Source organism: Saccopteryx bilineata, chromosome 2 (genome assembly GCF_036850765.1).
Source record: "Saccopteryx bilineata isolate mSacBil1 chromosome 2, mSacBil1_pri_phased_curated, whole genome shotgun sequence".
Lineage (NCBI taxonomy): Eukaryota > Metazoa > Chordata > Mammalia > Chiroptera > Emballonuridae > Saccopteryx > Saccopteryx bilineata.
The window spans coordinates 119590806-119612661 of NC_089491.1; the positions used below are offsets into that span (position 1 = coordinate 119590806).

General features: G+C 43.1%; 1 protein-coding gene across 1 annotated transcript in view; it reads right to left on the reverse strand.

The window, feature by feature from the left end:
• Positions 1-21856, reverse strand: part of PLXNC1 (plexin C1) — a 168415-nt gene that overhangs the window by 134651 nt on the left and 11908 nt on the right. Inside the window, exon 2 of the mRNA XM_066257745.1 lies at positions 7004-7144. Coding sequence (XP_066113842.1) covers positions 7004-7144 — 141 coding nt within the window. The remainder of the gene's footprint in view (positions 1-7003; positions 7145-21856) is intronic.

Consider the following 21856-nt stretch of genomic DNA (forward strand, 5'->3'; position numbering starts at 1 on the left):
AAAAAAAACCTCTATTAGCATTCAAGATCTTATAAGGCTCTTCACATTTTTCCAGTGGAAGGCTATATAGAAAACAAATTTTCCCCGATGCAGAATTTCAGTTTGTGTCAACATATTGTTTCTGTTGACATCTTCCTGAAGCCTCATGGAAGGATATTAACTAGTCTAGGAATTTTTGCTACATACAAAAAACAAAAAAACAAACAAAAAAAACAACTATAGTCCTGCAATGTATGGTTTGTGAGACTTCAATGCCACACATTTAATTAGTTGCATTATAAGTTTGATATCACCACTAGGAAGGATAGCCTGTGAGGAAAATGAGGGGGAAGAAAAATTAAATAAAAGACTATTTCTTGTTTTCTTTAATATTACCACAAGATAGAAAAATCATGGGTGTTCAAAAAGCTCAAATATGCCAAATTGCTTTCCTTAATGCTTCACTCTGGAGGGCTAACCAGTTGAAGGGTAAACAGGCCAATCTTCTCACTTCTCTCTGTCTCTCTCTCTCTCTCTCTTTCTCTCTCTCTCTCTCTCTCTCTCTCTCTCACACACACACACACACAAGCAAGGTAATTAATCAATAGCATTTAATGTGCTTCTCTAGTCAGGCATAATAAAAATGAAATATAAAAATGGAAGCAAATTCCTCTCTTGTTTCCAATCTATTTACTTTATTCTAAGTAGTAAGAAAAGCATACAGCCTGAATCACAAGTTCCAGAATTGTGGATTGCAAGGGAGTAACAGCTCTAAATTGAGGAGTCCCCACAAATTCACAAACTGAAATGGATTGTGATATGGGGATGAACTGGAAACTGCTTCGTTTGACATTCTAAACAGCCAACCATGGGGCCCATTTCCAAGTTTTGACACTTCCTGCTGCTTTTACCTCTCGGTCCATTGTAAACTCAGCTGTCCCCACCCCACCCCCCTTCTGGCCCCAGGTTGTACCCTGGTTGCCCCATTATCGCCTTTTTCTTATTTGAACATCCCATGGGAATATATATATATATATATATATATATATATATATATACACCAAGCTTGTCCTTATAAAGGTTGTATTAGTTTGGTTTTCTCTCTCATTCAAAAACTTTAAGAACTAAAGTAAAGGAGGGCTCTTCAGTTGTTACATAGTTGGTCTACTGTTAGAATGCACGAAGAACTTTCTGGAACTGGGTTGAATTTTGCTCCATGGTTTGGATAACTGAAATCCCTCTAGTGAAAGTAAGGTTTTGAGGGTAGTGGTACTTTTCTGCTACATAGGGGGAAAGGGCATGGTATGGATTCTTGCACCCTGAATCCTACTTCCTTCCTAGGGATGTTGAAGAATCCCAACACTAGCTTCCTATCACCGGAGCTATTCCAAGAATCAACTAAAATATCCATTTCCTACTTTTGCTCTAAAGGAATCCACTGAGGAAAAGCAGGGCCCCTTAGTGCGATCAGAGGCTCCCAAGAGCTACTTGCAACCCTGAGAGAAAGGACCTTTTCTTCCTCAAATACAGAAGTCTTTCCACAAATAGGAACAAACTAGAACCACAGAAGCCATAGCTCCTTCTCATGAAAGTTACAGGGGTCTCAAACTCGCGGCCCGCCGAACAATTTTGTGCGGCCCGCAGACTAATCCAAGAAGTTCAAAATATTTTGGATAAAATTAAGTAAGCCTAGGGGCCTACTTGTATTTTTCATTTCTCTAGCATCCTAGGTAGTTATTAGCTTAGTTAACAGCAGTTGTGATGGGAACTACAGTTTCTGGTCGTTTTGTGACACTGAGTAAACTGCATGTACGATTGTGCTTGTTGTACTGATTTTTTTTGTTTTCAACTGCAGTGAGAAAAGTGTTGCGTAACAGTTGCCTTTTGTAGACCTAGTGCGGCCGGCCGAATGGCTGTGATCTTGCTCTGCGGCCCACATGCTGAGTTGAGTTTGAGACCCCTGCCCTAAACAGTGGTATTGTGGTATTGACCCAGATGTTCCAATATTAAAAATAAAAACCAGTTTCAACAACTCTACCAAGCTCTACAGACTACATTTCAATTAACAGTGTAGTGTGGTTGGGAGACACCTTACTTTAGTGCAAATCCCCTGAGCAAGTTACCTAACTTCTCCGAGCTTGGGTTTCTTTCATTTATAAAATCTGTATGGTAATAGGATTGACTCACAAGGATTAAACGAGTTAACCCACGCAGACACTGGTTCTAATGCCTGGCGCATAGTAAGAGCTCAGAAATGTTAGCTATTATTATTCCTCATCCGCTGCTCTGTTATCTTTAATGCTTCCAAGAAAGGTTAATGGGCATGTGTAATGTTACCAATTTCAAATTTCAGGCATATTCTGTTATTACTTATTTTACCACCTGGAAAAGCTCAAAATATTCAATTCTGCCCTTGAAATAAGGACAATATTCTATATGTGTAAGTCAGCCTGAAGGAATCCAAACCACTATAGGCTGTCCCTGAAGAAAGAATCAGCATGTGTTTATAAACACGGGTGCGTGAGCAGTGCCCTGGCTGGGCAACACGTGTGACACACATTCCCAAGAGCTAAGCTCAGGGTGACCATGCTCTTTCAGCTGATCTCACCAGAGACGCTGACAACTAAAAAATGACAGAACATAATCATGTTCAGAAAGCAAGTAAAATGAGGAAATAACAGGGGGCAGGGGTGATTGAACATAACTTGTCTTATAACCATTAGGACCACATGTTGATCAAATAAGGGGGCAGATTAGACACTCTCAAAGGGCCCTTTCAGTCCTAAAGTCCTGCGGTTGTTCTAAAATCTTATAAAGGGACTTAGGAAAAAAGGCAAGAGAAAGGGCAGTAAAGGTATTAGCACGCTGTCAAGTCTTTCGTTTTTCCCACTTATCGTGAGTGAGATCTTACCTTTGGAAGCGGTGCCAGGTGACGTGGAAAACGTGCCTATCTTTAAAGACACTAAAAGTGATTCACTATCTCGGCCTAAGATCAAAATAATGTTTCCACATGATAGAATATGAGACAGCTATTTAAAAATACTGTTAGCCCTGGCCGGTTGGCTCAGCGGTAGAGCGTCGGCCTAGCGTGCGGAGGACCCGGGTTCGATTCCCGGCCAGGGCACACAGGAGAAGCGCCCATTTGCTTCTCCACCCCTCCACCGCGCTTTCCCTCTCTGTCTCTCTCTTCCCCTCCCGCAGCCGAGGCTCCATTGGAGCAAAGATGGCCCGGGCGCTGGGGATGGCTCTGTGGCCTCTGCCCCAGGCGCTAGAGTGGCTCTGGTCGCAACATGGCGACGCCCAGGATGGGCAGAGCATCGCCCCCTGGTGGGCAGAGCGTCGCCCCTGGTGGGCGTGCCGGGTGGATCCCGGTCGGGCGCATGCGGGAGTCTGACTGTCTCTCCCTGTTTCCAGCTTCAGAAAAATGAAAAAAAAAAAAAAATACTGTTGACAAAAGGTTTACTGTAACATTTGAATATACGTATTTTCCCTCATTAACTGAAGGAAAAATGATGCAAAATTGGATAGACTCTGAACTCAACTATGTTAAAAAACAAACAAAAAGACACTAAATTGCTGACAGCAGTTGCCTGTAACGCAACAGAACTGCGGTTGTTTTTTCTTTGCTTTCCTCTCATCCCCTGCTCCTTTGCAACTTTTTCTACAAGCATCTATCATTTTTACAACACAAAATTACTTAAATAACATGATATCTAAAATTGCACTGAATTATATGAAAACCCCATGAGGTTTTCAGTGATTGAAGAAGCCAGGATTTTGTGTGTGTGTGTGTGTGTGTGTGTAGGGGCAATAAACATCAATGGGCCCCCAACTGCCATTTCCTGCCTCTCATCCAACCAGGCATATACTACAGTGCCTGGCAGCTGTCAAAATGCCGCCAACTCTTGATCACTAGCAAGCACGCGGCTGATCCGCCTTGGGTTGGGTTTTTTTTTTTTTTTTTTTTTTTTGCTGCTCATTAGTACCTCTACTCTGGGGCATAAGGAGCCAAGCTTGTGTCTATCAATGTTCGGCTTTTCTAACAGTTCTGGTGACAAGTCTGGCAAGGGAGAAGCTTGAAGTTTTTGAATAAAGGGATTTGGGGATTATCTGTGTCTTCCAAATCATTGACACAGCCCTGACTCTCCAGGACTCTGCAAACAAGCTACCGAGGGCAGTCTTGGAAATTACTGGGCTCTTCTAGGGAGGCTGGAGGAGCCAATGCAGCTCACATTTGCCCCTGGTACCCTCGTCCTAGGAAAAGAACCTTTCTGAGGGAAGCTGGAGGCGGGGCTTAATTCTCAGTAAGTCATCATGCCAGTGAGGTATTCCCGCAGTCAGATGGTCTGCCTTTTCATGCCGGGATTCTTCCCTGAGCCTCTAAGACCTTAGACCCACCCCAGGTGCCCTATTCCCTCACCAGCGACCCCAATATCCACATGCTTCCTAAGCCCCCATGAGAACCCTCAGGGAGCAGATGCCCTTGCCTGGGCAGAGGTAACAGTCATGAGGGATATAAAGGCAGTCTCTGAAGTTGCTTTGCCACTGTGTGACCTTGAGCAAAACACACAGCTTTTCTGAGCCTCAGTTTCCTCATCTGTAAAATGGGAACAGAACATCAACTTCACAGCGTTCTGGAGAAGACTGAATTAGCTAGATTGTGTGGAGTGACTGGCTCATAGGAAGCACTGTATAAATGTTAGCAGTCACAAAATAGACAACCTGCCTCATTATTCAAACAAGGCCATAGATGTGGCTTTTGAAAGGGTCCCCCTTCCGGATGCTGAGGAAAGCGAGACTTCAGCCAGCTACCGCGTCCTCAGCAGCTTGAGGCTGCAGCTTGGTCCCCCCTCCTCCACCACCCTGGTGCCACAACAACTCTAAAATCTGGCCAGCTGCACAAGAACCAGCGGGGTGAACAAACAGGAGGGGCGAACCAGGCCTTCCCCTTGGGGAACTATTTATAGCCAAGTGTTCTTTCACCTCCAATTTACCAAGTAACAATCTGGTTGGCTCAGCACTGGGGCAACAGTGTTCTTGTCAAAACACTCATCAAAAATATCCCAAATCTGAAGAGCTAATTGGTGAGGAGGCCCAGTTTGGGTTGATGGGAAGGTCTTCTGCCAGGTTAGTGGGCTCCAATCAGCCAGACCAGGCTGGTATAGCTACAGGCGAATCTTCATGGCACGGAGCCACTCGTGTAGAATAACTGATAGGTGTTTACCATTCCCCGGGAAATTAAGCCAACACAACAAGAAAGATAATCAATGTATATTTTAAAAGAATGTGTATACAAACAAACTCCCTCCCATATGTTACTGGGTTTCCTCCAAAGAAAACAGATTAAATCAAATGCCTACCAGGCATTCGGCACTATATCAGGCTGTGAGACTTCCTGGCCCCCTTCTCAAAATGTTTAAAGTCAAGCGGAGAAGGCCAGACAAGCACAAGAGAAAAGGTAAGGCATCAAAGCAAGGCATTTGTAATGAGCCAAAAAAAAAAGAAAAAAAAAAAAGATACAGATAATGAGTATTTCAGGAGATGAGAGAAAAATATGATCACTACAGGTTTAAGAGTCCTCAAAGATAAGGCAGAGTTTAAGCTAAGCCAAAGCACACAGACATAGCAGTTGCTAAAGCAGAGGGGAAAAAAGAAAGCAGTCCCGGAAGGGGGTACGGTGTGAGCAGAGGTGTGCGACAGGACCACACAATGCACGGGGAGCGTGGAGCAAGCAAAGGTTTGGCTGGGGAGGGGGTGGTAAGGGCGCAGAAGACAGAAGTGGAGGCCTTCAAAAGAAGGGGTTTTCCAAGTTGTCTAGAACACTCTCATTTACAGAGGAGGAAATAGAGTCTCAGAGAGGTTAAGCAATTTTCCTAAAGTCACAGAGCTACAATAGTTATCAGTGGGAGATCAGTTGAGAAAACAAATGTTAATGTCCAATTTCAAATCTGAGCTGACAGTACACTGACTGGCTACAGAGAAGCAAAGAAATCTCACCCCAAGGTGACAGAAATAGTGCAGTTCCCAGCCACAGATGTTGGTGGGGGCCACAGGTGGTGTTCAATAAATGCTTGCTGATGAAATTGAGGAGATAAGTGCTATATAATTTCAGGTAGTTCTGATGCTAGTTTCTCCTCCTTCTCACTGCCCCTCTCCCAAATGAATTAAAAAAAAAATCTCAACTTGACCAGTGGTGCATGCACACAGTTGGGAAATATAGCCCTCAGAGATAAAAGTCAAGGGGAGTCTCAAAGCGTTTCCAGTCTCTCACCTCTCTGTGGTGTGTGTGTGTGTGGGGGGGGGGTTACAAAGGGCAGAAAACAAACCCCTTCTGTGGGCAGCAAGTGGGCTGAAAGGAAGGAGCACCTGTTTTTGTTTTTTTTTCCCCTCTGTTCAAGTCCTATAATCTCTCATTTCTTTGAAGTTGTGAGAAATCAGATGCTTTGTAAATTTTCATTATAAAGGAGATAGAACAAAAAGGTTAAATGTCTCAGAGAGAGGTGAGTTAGGGATTGAGTAGGGGTCAGCAGCCCCTCCCCCTGCCCCCCCCCCCCCATTTATCTCACTCAGGCAATTTATGAGTCAGGAAGGGGAACTAGCTTGCTGCAAGCCAGGAAAGAAGGTGGCTGGTACTTTGTTACACAACTACATAGCTAGAGAGATTATTACATACTGACTTCTAGAAATTTCTTTCTGGCCATTTCTGGGGGTCACTGAGAAGTTCATAAAGCAGTTGGTATGGGGTTGTACACAATGCAGAAGCAACAAAAAATAAAAAGCACAAAATTGGATCACTTAAAATGGACACGAGCCTGACCTGTGGTGGCGCAGTGGATAAAGCATCGACCTGGAATGCTGAGAGGTCACCAATTTGAAACCCTGAACTTGCCTGGTCAAGGCACATATGGGAATTGATGCTTCCTGCTCCTCCCCCCTTCTCACACTCTCTCTCAGATCCTCACTAAAATAAATAAAATTTAAAAAAAAATTTAAATGGACATTGAAAGAGGCACAAGAAACCAACCTTAAGTAACTGGCCATCTCCAGTCCCCAGGAATAAAACAGTTCTGTTCATAACCACGGTGCCATAGACAGATGTCAGGTCGGAATGGATCAAGGTAGATGATGCGATTGGTTGGACTTTTTCAGGTTGATCATCTTCTTTCTGAATATGCACACAAATAAAAAAATTGATTTTTAATAGCAATAATCCCCTTGATTAAATGTCACTTGTGCCCACCTGGGAAGGACCCTACCCGAGTCCCCAGATATATTATTATCTTAGACAAGATCCCCAGGAACAATCTTTTATCCTTTTTATCTGCAAAATCACCAGGCTTGCCCAGCCCATGGAAAGCCATTTGTTTACTATGTATTAACATGTATTGATTGCCAGCAGTGAGCTAGCCATCCATTTAACACTCCCCCAGCTGATATATGAAACTGCGGTCCACCTTATTGCCAAGAGAAAGCCCACTGCTGAATTGGGATCTTACACTTAGCTGTTTGCAAGATCCTGCTGCAATTTGCTTTCTCTAGGGATTGGCTTCTGCGAGGTTAAACAAACCGTTTCCAAGATGTGAGACGGGCCATCCTATCGGGTATGATGGCAGTCGGAGGAATTCCGGATTTACAAGAAGGGTGCAATGTGAAGCCCAAAGGCAGGGTAAGCAATTCAGAAGGTGGAGAGGGAGAGATATAGTCATGGATGGTGGGAAAGGCAGAACCACAGAACTACAGAGGAACCTAACATAAGGGTTGGACCTGGTGCCGATGCTCTTGATGAGAAAACGGAAAGCATAACTCCACCCTGAAGGCATTTTTTAAAATAGTCTGAGGCTTTGAGCACATGTAATCACATGCTTCCTCCTGATCATTAAATAAAGCCTCTCTTTAAACCCCGAGCAGACAGAGTGTTGACCAAAATGTCTTTTTCTTTCTTGTTTAAAGGCAAGAAGTATTTTATGCTGCTTTCTGCCTTCACTGACAGAAAACTGAGTTTGTTACACAAATCTCTGGAAGATACGGAGCTGGAGAGCCATTGCTGTCTACAGTTACTGAATGCAGTGTGATAGCACACTTTATCTGCCAGAGCTCAGTTCCCAACTGTACTATGGTTTTTCAAAAGCACGTTTAAATTTTAGCCAAAGAGAGAGCTGGCAAACTTCAGTAAGCATCACAACTCCTAAAATCGCCCCATTTTCAGAGGTGGGAGGTGGACGGGGGGGGGGGGGGGGCTAAGCCTTATTAACTTCATTATATTATTGCAAATAGTGTTTATGTCTTTCAATTTATATCTTATTAAATATTCATTATTTTTAAACCCACCAATTTTCATTAACATCAACACTGAATGGATCCATAGACTAAATTGATTTCTGAAGCCTTTAAAAGTACCATCTATATTTCTTTGCTGGAGTTGCGCTGCAAGGAAGAGATAAGCTAGCAGGGATTTCCTCCAACACCATGATCACTTTTCGAGGAAAAGATGTTATAACATAGGGAGAAAGTTGACTTATTTGCATAATATATTCCATAGTAAACTCAGTTTAAGAAGATTTTTTTTGAAAGCCCATTAGAAAGTTGTTTTTTTTTTCCTGTCAAAGATACTTTTTATGCCATCAGGAAAGATGAGGTCCTGTTCTGTTAAAATTGAATAAAACAGTTTATGCATCAGAACAATAGATCACTGTTAATATAATGATGCCTCATGACTTTTAAGCAGAAAAAGAAAAATCAAATGACCTTTAGATAAAACACACACACACACCACATCTTGCTTTAAAATAAAACCAGAATTGTTTAAACTTAACTTCGGCCAACTATGCCTATTACTTTCATTAAATATTTGAGCAGCACAGAACAGCTAACTCAGAGAATTGGATGTCATCTCTCTCTGGGCATCTGATATATTCTAATACCACTAGCTTTGGTTAGAGAACTCCATTGTCCTTCATCTCTTGACACAGAAAGAGGAATAGCTGTGGATTGTTGATGATCCGCCCACAGGGACCAAATGGAATTGTGTACTCTCGTGTCTGATATACAGAAGGTGCTTAATAACCATAGCTATTCTGATGAGCCAAGAACCATGATGTCATGGGTGGCCTTTGCTGAGGTGGGATGAGATAGTCTGGCTGTGAAAGACTGGCTCCAATTAAAAAAAATAAAAAGAGGCAGCTCAAAACTTGAAAGGGAATAAGATGAAAATTGCTTTCAAATGTCCATCTCAGCCTCTCTAGTGTCCTCTGACTTATGAGTGTTCCTCAATACAGGAGTCCTCGAGCTACAACAGTCCCGACATATGACGTTTTGAGTTTACAATGCTTACTCCCATAGAAACTTAAAAAAATTGAGATGTGAGTGTTATGGCTTACGCCATTGGCATCGTACTCACAGACTACACGGGTGAACTAGTTTGGTTGCACGCAGAGGAAGAACACGCAGTGATGCAGCATATGAGTGAGGGGGTTGGCGTCCCCCCAGTGCGTGACCTACACCATTTTGGACTGTTAAAAGTACAAGTGTTCCGTTTGTGTTGCTTTGTTTGGCAACTTCTTGGCCCTTATCATGACTCCTAAACGAAAGTCAGAGTCTTCAGATGGTAGTGTTTCGAAGAAGAGGAAAGCCATCACGGTGGATGTCACAGAGCTACTGGCATCACATGGAGAGGAGTTGTTTGCTGAGGACCTCATTCAGCTGGAGAAGCAGCTGACTGAAGAGGATAAGATAGTAACCCTGGAACCGAAGAGATGTACTACCAAGGGCTTGGCAGGTAGTATTTCTATGGTAGAGGATGGGTTGGCCAAACTTCAGGCTGAGGACCCCAGTGATGACAGAGTCAGGAAGGTCTACAGAGCTGTTATGGATGCCTTGCACTGCTATAGGTAGATTTAGGAAGAGAAGAAGTCACCAACCTTCCAGACTAGCCTGGAACAATTCTTTTAGAAGGTAGAAAGGCCTGAAACAGATCCTGTACCCTCTACATCAGCTGCTTCTTGAGAAGAAACACCTGTAGTACAGGCTGAATCATCTCCAGCACCTCCTGCGTATTCCTTAGGCAATCTTGATTCCCAGTAGCGTAGCGAGGGGCGGGGGCAAGGGGGTCTATCATGTCCCAGGCGCCACTCGCAGAGGGGCGCCAGATGGTCTCCAAGACAAACAAGAAACCCGTAGTAGAAGGGGAGGGGGGCGCCAATAAAGTGTCGTGCCCAGGCGCCAGTTCTGTTCGCTACGCCACTGCTGATTCCCCTGACCCAGTATCTCCAGCACCTTCTGCAGGTTCTCCTGTCTCTCCAGCTTCCTCCCAATAGGTCACTCTCTCCCGCCTTGCAATGCCCCTGCCAGTGTGCAAGCCAACCACAGGAATAAAGGTAAGGAATTTTGTTATACTCATTTTTCGTCATGTTTTCTGTTAACTACAGCACAGTGTACAGTACAGTATAGTTATGTCCTTTTCCTTTTTCTGTGGCTTAATTGTGTTTTTGTGTTCTAGATTATGATGTTATAACTGTGTTAGGATAGGTAAGTGACAGGCTAGGGTGTGTTTCAACTTACATCAAAATTTGGGTTACGCCACTGTTGTAGGAACGAAACTGTATCATAACCTGAGGACCCCCTGCAGCTGCAGTTTTCAACATGAAGTCCCAGATCAATAGCATAGGTAAGTAGTACAGCCATTAAACCCATGCTACCAAGCTGGAAAGCTGATGGCTTTAGAACAAAATGCCTGGGACTAGGGGTCAGAGAGGTTAGGTTCACATTGGAGCTTGGCTCTCACCAAGGGGACTAGGGCAATTCATTTAACCCTGTTGGAGGCTGGCTTTCTCAGTTGTGCATAAGGCAAAGGAAGCCTGATTAGTAGAGTGGTTATGAAGGAAAGATAATACTGATAATAGTAATAATAACATGCTGAAAAGTTTTAGCTGGTGTTATTATAACCGGTAACATGTACTTACTACCTGCTACTTGGAGTATGTTATCATTTTGCCTAATAGGAGCAGTCTAGGGTGGTGAGCCAGACCTCCTGGGTTTGAATCCTGGCTCTATCACTTTCTAGCTAAGTAATTTGAGGCACATTACTTAACCTCTCTGTGACTCAGTTTCTTCCTCTGTATGGTGGAAGTGATGGCAACAGCATTTATGCCATAGACTTGCTATGAGGACTGAAGGCGTTAGTTCCCAAGCCATAGTAAAGCTAAGAACAGTGTCTGTAGGCCCACAGGAACACACAATCCATGTTTGCTATCATTACCTTATTTAAAAACACAAACACTTCCTGCCACACCCATGGCAGTACTGTATCCCCAACTTCTTCTTTGCCACAAGACCATAAATTTGTTCAGGTAGCAATAAACCCAAGCTGGGAAAACCATGACTGGACCAAGCCAAATGGTAATCCCATTCCTCATCACCAGATACTTGCTTTCCTACTCCTTGGCACTAGGAGTTGGCCACATGGCCCAGTTCTGGCCAGTGAATGACAAGAAGTCCACTTGAGGGGCTTCTGGGAGGGACTTTCCTCCTTGATAAGGGCTCGTAAGGTGAGCCCGTTTGCCTGTCTCCCTGACCTCCTCCCTTTGAAATCAGTGGTGTAAAGTCACGGGCACAGAGTGGCGGCAGCCATTTTGTTTCCCTGACAGACAAAATCGAAGATGAAAATCAACAGGCCAAGACTGGTATGAGGAAACGATAGAAGGCTCTCGGTTCTTGAGGACGCGACTGAGCCCAGACTTCCAACTTTGCAACTTTTTACTAAGTTAACAACTGCTGTTGTGGTTGCAGCTACTCTTGATTAGGTCCGGTTACCTGCAACCCAAAGCCAGTCACTGTGTACCGAAGGAGAGTCGGGGCTCCTGGGACCTGGCATTAGACTTGAGATCGTCCTCAGCCTGGAGGCACCTGGAGCTGGGACAGTACGTGCTTGCTCCCCTCACCCTGAGGACTGACCAGAGTCAGGACTGCGGAGTCAATTACAGCAGCGAGCCTGGAAGAAAACGGGCAGGAGTGGGCTTGGACCTCACATAAACCCCAAGGGCTGCTGTGGCTGAGTGGAAATGGGTTCTTTTGTGCTGGAAACACTCAGAAATGGACAGGTCCCCATGAATGGGAAAAGGAACCTTTTGAATGGCTTTCTGATGCTCATTTCAGCAAATGAAACAAAAGAAAGGCAGGCCCCAGAGAACCTCACAAAAGCCAAGTTAATACCTAGGGAGCCAGGCAGAAAAGGCGGGTAAACAGTACAGTCGGCCCCCTGTGTCCAGAAATTATTCTTACTCTTTTTTTTGTGTGTGTGGCCTATTTCCTTTCTTGCCCTTCTTTCCCCTTAGAGCATAATCGCTAATGTTGCTCTCAGCCTGTTCTGTCTAGTTTATTATGTGTAATTTATTTCTGAATCCCAGCCTCTGCTTGTTCGTCTGTGTGTAACAAGGTTAATGCCTTGTAATGATGCTTTTGCCAGTTCTGCCTTTCATGACAAAATCCAATCTTGATTTAACTCTAAACCTTGTCTCCCCTTTGGGCTTTCTTGGTTCCCTCAGAGTTGTCATTCTGCTTCTCCTGCCTGCCATGTCTAACCAGTGTCACGCCTACACCTCAGCCTGCTCTGAGAGGGAAACTTTTTTCAGTTTGCAGAAAAAGCTACCTTGTCTCAAACGATGCTGGGGCTGAAAAAGGTAGAGCCTTGGGCCTTGCATACCAAAGTGGAACTGATGCCTTGTATATGGATGGTGTGCACATATGCATGTGTGTGGGTGGGTGCAGAGAGTCATGGGCATAGCATGAGAGAAACAGCGTGATCTTCTTCATGCCTTCTTTCACTGACAGTGGCCACCCTCCGTGTGCATGGCACAACCCCAGGTGGAGCCAGTCACTTATTCTAGGGTATGAATGGTGTCCTCTGGAGTTGAATATCTGGCGGCCCAGCCCCCACCAGGTGAAAGATGTCCCGATCCATCCAGGCTCACAACGCTGCAGCTATTGCGGGAACAGCTATGTGCCCAGAGTGGGGCCTCCGGTGCTGAGAACCCAACATGAGTCAAGTCTTTCATCCCCAAGGTGCTAAGAGAGCTCTCTTATTCTGGTTCCTTCACATGCAGCCAGGGCAAATCCTAACTGGGTCCTATGAACTTCTTACACATCGATACAATGCCTCTTGGGCACCTAATTTTGTATTCTGCCACCATTTGACATAAACTTCCTTTGAAACTGTTTCTTCTTCGCTTCCTAACTTACTAACCCAGGGGATCACTTGCAGGTAGGAAACTTCACCAGAAGCCCTACATTCAAATTCTGGCTCTGCTCTGTCCTTTAGTGGCTGCTTGACTTGGGCAGTCTAAGTCTCTGAACCTCAGCAACAGAGTCTGTAAAATGGACAAAATAATATGAATGCCCTGTCCCTTAGCACTGTTGGGAGGCCCAAATGAAAGTATGTGTGAGAATTATTAGAAAAGAATCTTATTAAGCTAGTGAAATGGAAAGAACAATATTCACCCATATTAGGGAGTGATTTAATTAGACATTGAGGCTCCTGCCACTTTTCCTTCTTCTTCTAGAATGTACAGCTTGATTGGATTCTGACTAAATTTGTGGCATCTCCCTGATCATCTGAAGGAAGAATTTACTTTTGGGGCTCAAATGATGAGAAAGAAAATGTCAAAGTGTGTGGAGGAATGGAGAAGGGAAGTTTGGGCTAGCAGGCATCTCTATACCAGGCAAGCAGCTGGCAGCACGCAGAACAAAGTGGCAAAGCTTGTATCTCACAGCCTCTCGCTTGCTCTCCACCTTCTTCTCTCTATCCAAGGGCCCCAGCCCTACCTACCTCCAAATCCCCTCCCCAAGTTTATCTATCTTTTTTCCGCTCTATGTACCATCTCCCATCTAAATCTCCATCACTTCCCCATAGCTAATTTTAGCCAATTATTTATGAAAAGATACCTGACTCAAATAAGCGCAAAAAGATATGAATTGCTAATAGTGTAAAAAAATGCAATTTTTTCTAGATTCTTAGAGTTGAAAGAGACACGGTCCACCAATGTTTTTCTTTTCCTTTTTCTATCACCCCCCCCCCTTTTTTTTAGGTGAGAGGAAGGTAGATGGTGAGGCAGATTCCTGTATGTGCCCCAATGGGGATCCACCTGGACAACCTATCTGGGGCCAGTGCTTGCGTACTAAGCTATTTTTAGCACCTGAGGCTGACACTCAGACCAACTGAGCTATCCTCGGTGCCTGGGGCCGACACTTGAACCAATTGAGCCATTGGCTGCAGGAAAGGAAGAGAGTGAGAAGGGGGAGAGGGAGAGGAAGAGAAGCAGATGGTTGCTTCTCATGTGTGCCCTGACTGGGAACCAAACCCAGGATGTCCATATGCAGGGCCAAAGCTCTATCCAGTGAGCCACTGGCCAGGGCCCCACCCATGTTTTTCTGGAAAGAAGCTACTGGCATTCTAGATGCAGGATTTTTAGCATCCCTGACCCCTGTGCATTAAATGCCAATAGTACTACCCATCATGTTGACTACTGAAAAAGCACTGTCCCCCATATTTCTAAATACTCTCTAAATGGCATCACCCACTTTGAGAACCAATGGAATCTATCACAAGGTTGCAGAGTTGCTGGAAAATGGTTATCCAGATATTTCTTCTCTCAGCACCGTCAATCACTGCCAACTCCTCTCTTTCCATCACTCCCCACTTCCGATACATGAAAAATCCCAGCTGACCTTCCCAACAATCTCAAGTTTATCTTCTCTATCTCCATGGTCTCCACCCAATCCAGTTCCATCATCTCATTCTTGATATACTTCAAGAGCCTCCTAGTTTCTCTCTTTCAACCTAAAATCTATTCTCCACCCAGTTGCCAGAGTAATCCTTTAAAATATAACACCCATCATGTTACCCCCTTGCCTAAAATTCTTCAAGGGCTTTCTATTACACTTAGAATTAAACCCAAATGCCCACCCTCTACCCGCTGCCAGCTCTTACATGAGCTGGTCCGTGCCTACTTCTTCAAAGCTATTCCTTGTTGTCTTCTTCCACTCTGCTTTAATTCCCACTGTAGCTTTCTTTCAGAATCAATATGTTACTATTTTTTTTTCTGTTTCAGGGCCTTTGCACATGCTACTTCTTTTAGCTCTCCTCTCCTCTTTTTGACTCCCTTGTAGGCCTTTTAATCTTTAAGATTTCAAGTTCAATGCCACTTCCCCATAGACATATAAATATAGATCTTCCCATCCCTACCCAGTTGTTGTTCTGAATCATAGCACTCCATTTGTTTCCTTTAAAATATTTATTATAATTATTGTTTTTAAGTTTTTATTTATTGTCTATCTCTAAATAGGCTCTAAGCTCTACAATAGTTTATCTTCATCTACACTTTAAATGCAGCATACACCTCAGCATCTGCCACGTACAGTAGTAGGTTGACAATTAACGTTTACTAATGAAGGAATAAATGCACAAATCAATGTTTAAATGGTTTCAGTCAATGTCACATGAGGCAACGCAGTGCTGAGTAGGCTTAAACATTCCAGAGTTCTTCAACTAAGTCAAAATTTATCCCTTGTAAACTCTGGAACATATTTCGACATTGGGGAAGCAATACTGAACTACTTCCCCACCTTCTACTACTAAGTATCTTAGCTTTTCTAAATTGCACATCCGTGGTTCATTGGCAGCCTGTGAGAGACAGTTTCTGGGGCTTTTGTGATCTCAGCCACTGGCGTCTACAGATTCTGTGTATTTAAAACCTGGCTCTGAAGTAAGCAGAGTCTTTTAGGTGTTCTCTGACCAAGGAACAACAGGACTGTTCTTTCTCATGATCAAGAGCACAAACTATAAACCTGCCTTGCACTGAGTTAACTCTTTAAAATAAAAATAGCACAACGGTAGCATGGAGGAATAGAAAGAACGAGAGATTCTGAGTAAGAAGTGCTGTGGGTTCAAGTTCAGGCTTTATTACTTGTGAGCTATAAGTCTGGACAGTCATTTCACTGTTTCTTCATCTGCCCATCCACCCAGCATTTATGGAGCATTTGCTCTTGGCCAGGTCTTGATCTGTAAAATACAGATGGGAATAAACCGGGTATTGTCAAAATAAGCTAATCAAATAAGTTTTGAAACAAAACGCAACACTTTACATTTCATGCCATTGGTTTCTGAAACACTTGGTAACAGAAATGAGTGGTTGGACGGGGGGTTCCATTGTCACCCACGATTCATGAACAGAATTAAGAATGAAATTGAATGAGAAAAAATGTCTTTTATTTTGGCAAACTCTAACTGAAATTTAGCATTCCTTTAATTTTGAATGTAGGCCACAGTAGTATTAACTGAACTTGTAACTTTGTCACCAGAAGAAATCAGAGATTTTCATATTATTTTATAGTTGCTTCAGATATCTCAAAATATCATTTATGGCTCTATCTCTGCTTTGAAATTATGGTGGCTGCTGCTCCCTGATCTTGTTATTTAGTGCATTAAGATATATTACTAAATCTCAAATGGAAAAAAATATTTTGGCATATCTGTAAATCAATATAATTGGTTCATGTTGCAATTCTCTGTTTTTATTTTATGCACTTAAAACTCTTACTCTGAGAAAGGGTCTAAAGATTCAGCAGAGGTCCACAGCACCAGGGTTCCGGGAGTGAGGAGCCCCTGGTTTAGGGGGCGTGAAGGACAGCTACGCACAGGAGGCGGACGCATTGGTGACACCAAGAACCACCCGCTCCCTGGTTCCCTGGGCCACCCACCCATCCTGCTGCCTCAGTGAAGCCAGGGCCAGCACTTGCAATCTAACTGTAAAAACTAGTCACCAATGGAGAAAGGGGCCTCAGGAGCAATAATTTAGGGACAGCTGGTATGTTAGAGAAAATGCTTCTCAAGTGGACTCTTCCCAGTCCAGGCTGGGGGCGTGGGAGACTGACCAGGAATCCAGTCTCAATGGTGAGGGCACCACAGGGAGGTTCTCTTCCCTCCAGGCTACCTGGCCTTGGTCCTGGCTATGGACATGGCTCCTGTACCATGGACGATCTTATCTCATGGCGCTATAACCACTATCTTCTCCACCGGATGAAGGGCAGATTTTTTCTAGTTTGACAAGCTCTTCCTGAAGTACCACTATAGGTTACACAGCCTTATGTGTGCCTGGAAAACAACGGAGGGGCAGACCTGACCTCCCCTTGGGCACATCCATCCCAAACAGCACTGTGCTGGGCCCAACATGGAGCCTGGCACCCCGCCAAGTGTGGTAGGCACTCCACACAGTTACAGAGAAGAGTCCCAATTCCTGACGCCATTGCTAAGTGCCTGCTCTGAGACACTTCCTAAGGCATATAAAAAGCAACAAATACTGACTTTGCCTTCTAAGTAGCCACCAATACCTCTCAAACCCATGTCTTAAAAAGCTATTTCATCAATCCCCCCTCGCCGCCCTCAGTGCTACCCTCAATTCAGGTCTTCAGCCTCCCTTGGTGGAATTACTGCAACCCTCAGAACCCATCTGTTTCTCTCCGTGTGTGTCTCCGCCACTCTAGACCAAGGCAACATTTCTTGCCTGGACTACTTCAAGGGCAGCCTGCTGGTTTCCCTGCTTCCACTGGGGCCAATCTCTCAACCATTCCCAGCAGTGAAACCATTCCAATCATTTCACTTGCCTTCCAAGGTTCTCTGTGCTTTGCGAAAAAAAATGTGATCTCCTCTTACAGCCTGCAAGGCATCCAGGATCAGGTGCTGCTTCCCCGGGCAACCTCTTCTCCTTGCCTGCTCCCCTCCCTACCTCTCTATGCTCAACCACACTAACCTTTTGTTTTTCAAGTGCATTAAGTCACTCCTTCCTTTCAGTCTTAAACTTGCTCTCCTCTCTGCTAGGTGGGCCCACTTCCTGGCCCTGGAGATGTCTGTAACTATATCCATTCTTATCTTCCTGCTGTCAACTCAACCACCACAAAGGAAACTTTCCCCAACACCTGTTTAGATCCTTCATAGCCCTAGTCACAATTTGTGCATCAGTTTCCCAATCTGTGAAATGGAAGTAACAATATTACCCGACTCCTAAGGTTGTGTGAGGATTAAAGGAGTTAATACTGGTATAGTACTTAGAACACTTGGTGCTCAGGGAGTGTTCTCTAAGTGCTACTATCACTTTAATGTAAAATAACTTCTTTATTTATGTGCTACATGTTAATTGTCTACCCTCTTTACCACTGAGAGAAATATTTTCACACAATACTTTGTACATAATAGAAATTCAAGAAATCGTTCGTTTTAAACAATGGCTGTATTCCCATTCAGTGGCTTTTTCTGCGATCTTGCCCCAAATGTTCTATCTTCTGAGTAATCTCTCTAGAACACAACCAAATCATGTCTGCGTACAGCCCTGCTGTTGTCCTTCACCAGGCACAGCCATGTTTCCACTGCTCAGCAGAGTCCCAGAAGCTCCCTGGAGATGCCTCAGGGACAGGCATGGGTGGGCTGGGGCACAGCTGTCAGTCTCCGGGAGCCTTCCAACCCCAGCTTCACCCTGCGTCTCAGCTGGGTGGCAATGGTCTCACCCACAGCAGCAGATCAAAGATGATTTACTAACATTTTCCTCATATCAAGCAACTGGTTGAGATTTTTTTTTTCCATTGCAAGCATTAAGCTTTATTTAAATGAATTCTCTTCTTAATATCAAATGGAGAGTACAGCGGTACAAGTACTTATGGTCTATTAAAAAGCAATAACATTCTTTATAGTGTTCTCTACCATTTGTGTAGAAAGAAGCAATCACTATCTAAATCCAGTGTAGACCTTTATCCCTTTTCAAAGCTTTTTCAGCACTTTATTAATGTGAAGATGTTATTTTTTTCAATTATGCACATATTTTGTCCACATACAAATCAATTCTTCTTCCCCACTTCATGTTTCAGGTTATGTTGTCCAACAAATTTGACCAGTGGTTAAATGTTTATTAAAATAAGGCTAGTAAATAAAGCACAAAATTCCTTGGAAATTTCAACCAACTCTAGAGAAAATCAAGAAGGTATTTTTTTTTTAATTTTTATTTATTCATTTTAGAGAGGAGAGACAGAGAGAGACATGGGGGAGGAGCTGGAAGCATCAACTCCCATATGTGCCTTGACCAGGCAAGCCCAGGGTTTCAAACCAGCGACCTCAGCATTTCCAGGTCGACACTTTATCCACTGCGCCACCACAGGTCAGGCAAGAAGGTATTATTAATCTTATTTCATAAATGGTAAGAGTGAACTTCCTGAGGTCAAGGATTAGCGAACCAAAGAGCTTTTATTGAGTTAGTCTCCTTTTTTTGACCCCAAAATTTCAGCTTGACTTTCTCAACAACAGCAGCTATTTCTTGAATGCACATTAAATACATGGAACCCTAGTTGACTATTTACATACATTATATTGTTCATTTTTCACAACAATCTTGCATGGTACAATTACAGTTTTGAATTCTTACTGAAAAAAATTTAGTTATGGTTTGCAGAGTGATCATTCTAATTATCTACAAATAAATACCTTTATCACTGACCCTTCCAGAAGGTGGGAAGACCCAGCAAAGGAGCTAACAAAGCAGATATCTCCTTCCCAACTTCAGGAACTATAAAGTAGAAACTAATGAGCCATCAGTGTCTGCTCTTAAATTTCACAGTGGAATCCCCAACCCCTGTCCCCTTGATCAGGTTTAGAAAGGCCCAGGGAGTCTCTTTCACTCCTTTACAGGATCAGGAACCATCTGGCCTAACAGTGAGTATCCTCTTTGCAACCTGGGACGATTGCAACCTCCAAACATTCTTGGGCTACCTCCTGTTCCTCAGCCAGCCCAGGAAGGATTCCTTTCATATCTTTTCTGGTCCAATGTCTCCATTCCAATGAGTGAAGGTGCCTTCATCATGGGTTCTTGCACACATTAGCACACCCTTGATATTTCAAGTTCAAGTGCCAGATATCTGAGCACCTCAGGTCAAGCTGGAGAGAGATTTAGTTCACTCAGCCAAACTCCTTAGAAGCACGTGCGTGTGTTTAGTATGAAGGCTCCTCCAGGTGGAAGCAGGGACACTGGTATCTGCGTTCTTTCTGGCCCCCCGTATACTTTAGTGAACTGTCATTATAGTACTCTACTCTCGCCTTGGCCCTGGATTAGCTACAGGGTGGGGCAAAGTAGGTTTACAGTTGTTCATATAAAAAAGTAATACAATGATTAATAAATAATAATACAAGAATAAACTCTTGTGTTTCGCACACTCAAAACTGTGAACCTGCTTTTGCGCCACCCTGTTTTGTCTCCATTCTGTCTTCCCAAAGATGACTTATGCAGTAACTATGACTTTGAACTAATTAATACTCATTTTCAATATGAAAACAATGCCAAGACATGCATTTTTCAGACGAGATCGGGCGCGTTCAGGGTGGTATGGCCGTAGACGACATGCATTTTTCATTGCAGTTAGAATATAACAAAATTTTAAGTGCACAATATAGAAGTTAACCATAGACAGGATGTTGCATATGTTCATCTTGTGTAAATGAAACTTTATACCCACTGAATAACAACTCCCCAGTTCTCTCTCCCTGAAGCCCCTGGCAATCACCATTCATTTCATTCTCTGTTCCTATGAGTTTGTCTTTTTTAGATACCACATATAAATAGAATCACACAGTATTTGTCTTTCTGTGACTAGCTTATTTCACTTAATCAATGTCCTTCTGGTCCATCTACATTGTTGCATTTTGTAGGATTTCCTTTTACAGGGTGACTAATACGCCATGGCATGTATATACTACATTTGTTTTTTTTATTCACCCATGGATGGACATTTAGGTTGCTTCTACATCTAGGCTATTGTGAATAATGCTGAAATGAACATAGGAGTATAATGATTTCAATTCTTTTGGCTAAGTACCCAGAAATAGTTGTGAGATCAGATGGCAGTTCTATTTTTAGTTTTTTGAGGAACCACCATATTATTTTCCGTAGTGATTGCACCATTTTACATTCTCAACAACGGTGTGTAATGATTTTAATTTCCCTACATCTTCTCCAACACTTACTATTATTTGCTTTTTTATAATGACCATTATAGTAGGTAAAAAAGTGTTCTCTCATTCTGGTCTCAATTTGCATCTGCCTGATTATTTTAGTATACCTGTTGGCCATTTGTATATCTCCTTTGGAGAAATGCCTATTTGAATCTATTGCTCATTTTAAAAACTTAGGATTTCTATTTTTAGAACAGTTTAAGGTTCATAGAAAAACTGAGAGAAAGATCCAGAGATTTTCCATATGCCTCCTACCTGCCATATAAGTAGCCTCCCCCATTATCAACATCCACCACCAGAATGGTACATCTGTTACAAACAGATGAACCTTTATTGAGACATCATAATCATCCAAAGTCCATAGATACATTATGGTTCACTCTTGGTGGTGGACATTCTATGAGTTTGGACATGTATCTATAATTATGGCATCCTACAGCATATTTTCACTGCCCTAAAAACCCATTTGTACTGCCTCTTTATCTTTCCACTCCTTGCCAACACATGGCAACCACCATTGATGTTTTAACATCCTCATAGTTTTGCCTTTTCCAGAATGTCATATAGTTCAAATCATACATACATATCATTTCAGATTGGCTTTTCACTTAGTAATATGCATTTAAGTTTCCTCTTTTATTTTTTCCATGGCTTGATAGATCATTTCTTTTTAGTGATGAATAATATCACTAAATATTCCCATTATCTAGATGTACTATGGATATACCACAGTTATTGATTCACTCACCAACTGAAAGATATCTTGGTTACTTCTAACTTTTTGACAATTATGAATAAAACTGTTATAAACATCCTTGTGCAGGTTTTGTGTAGATATAA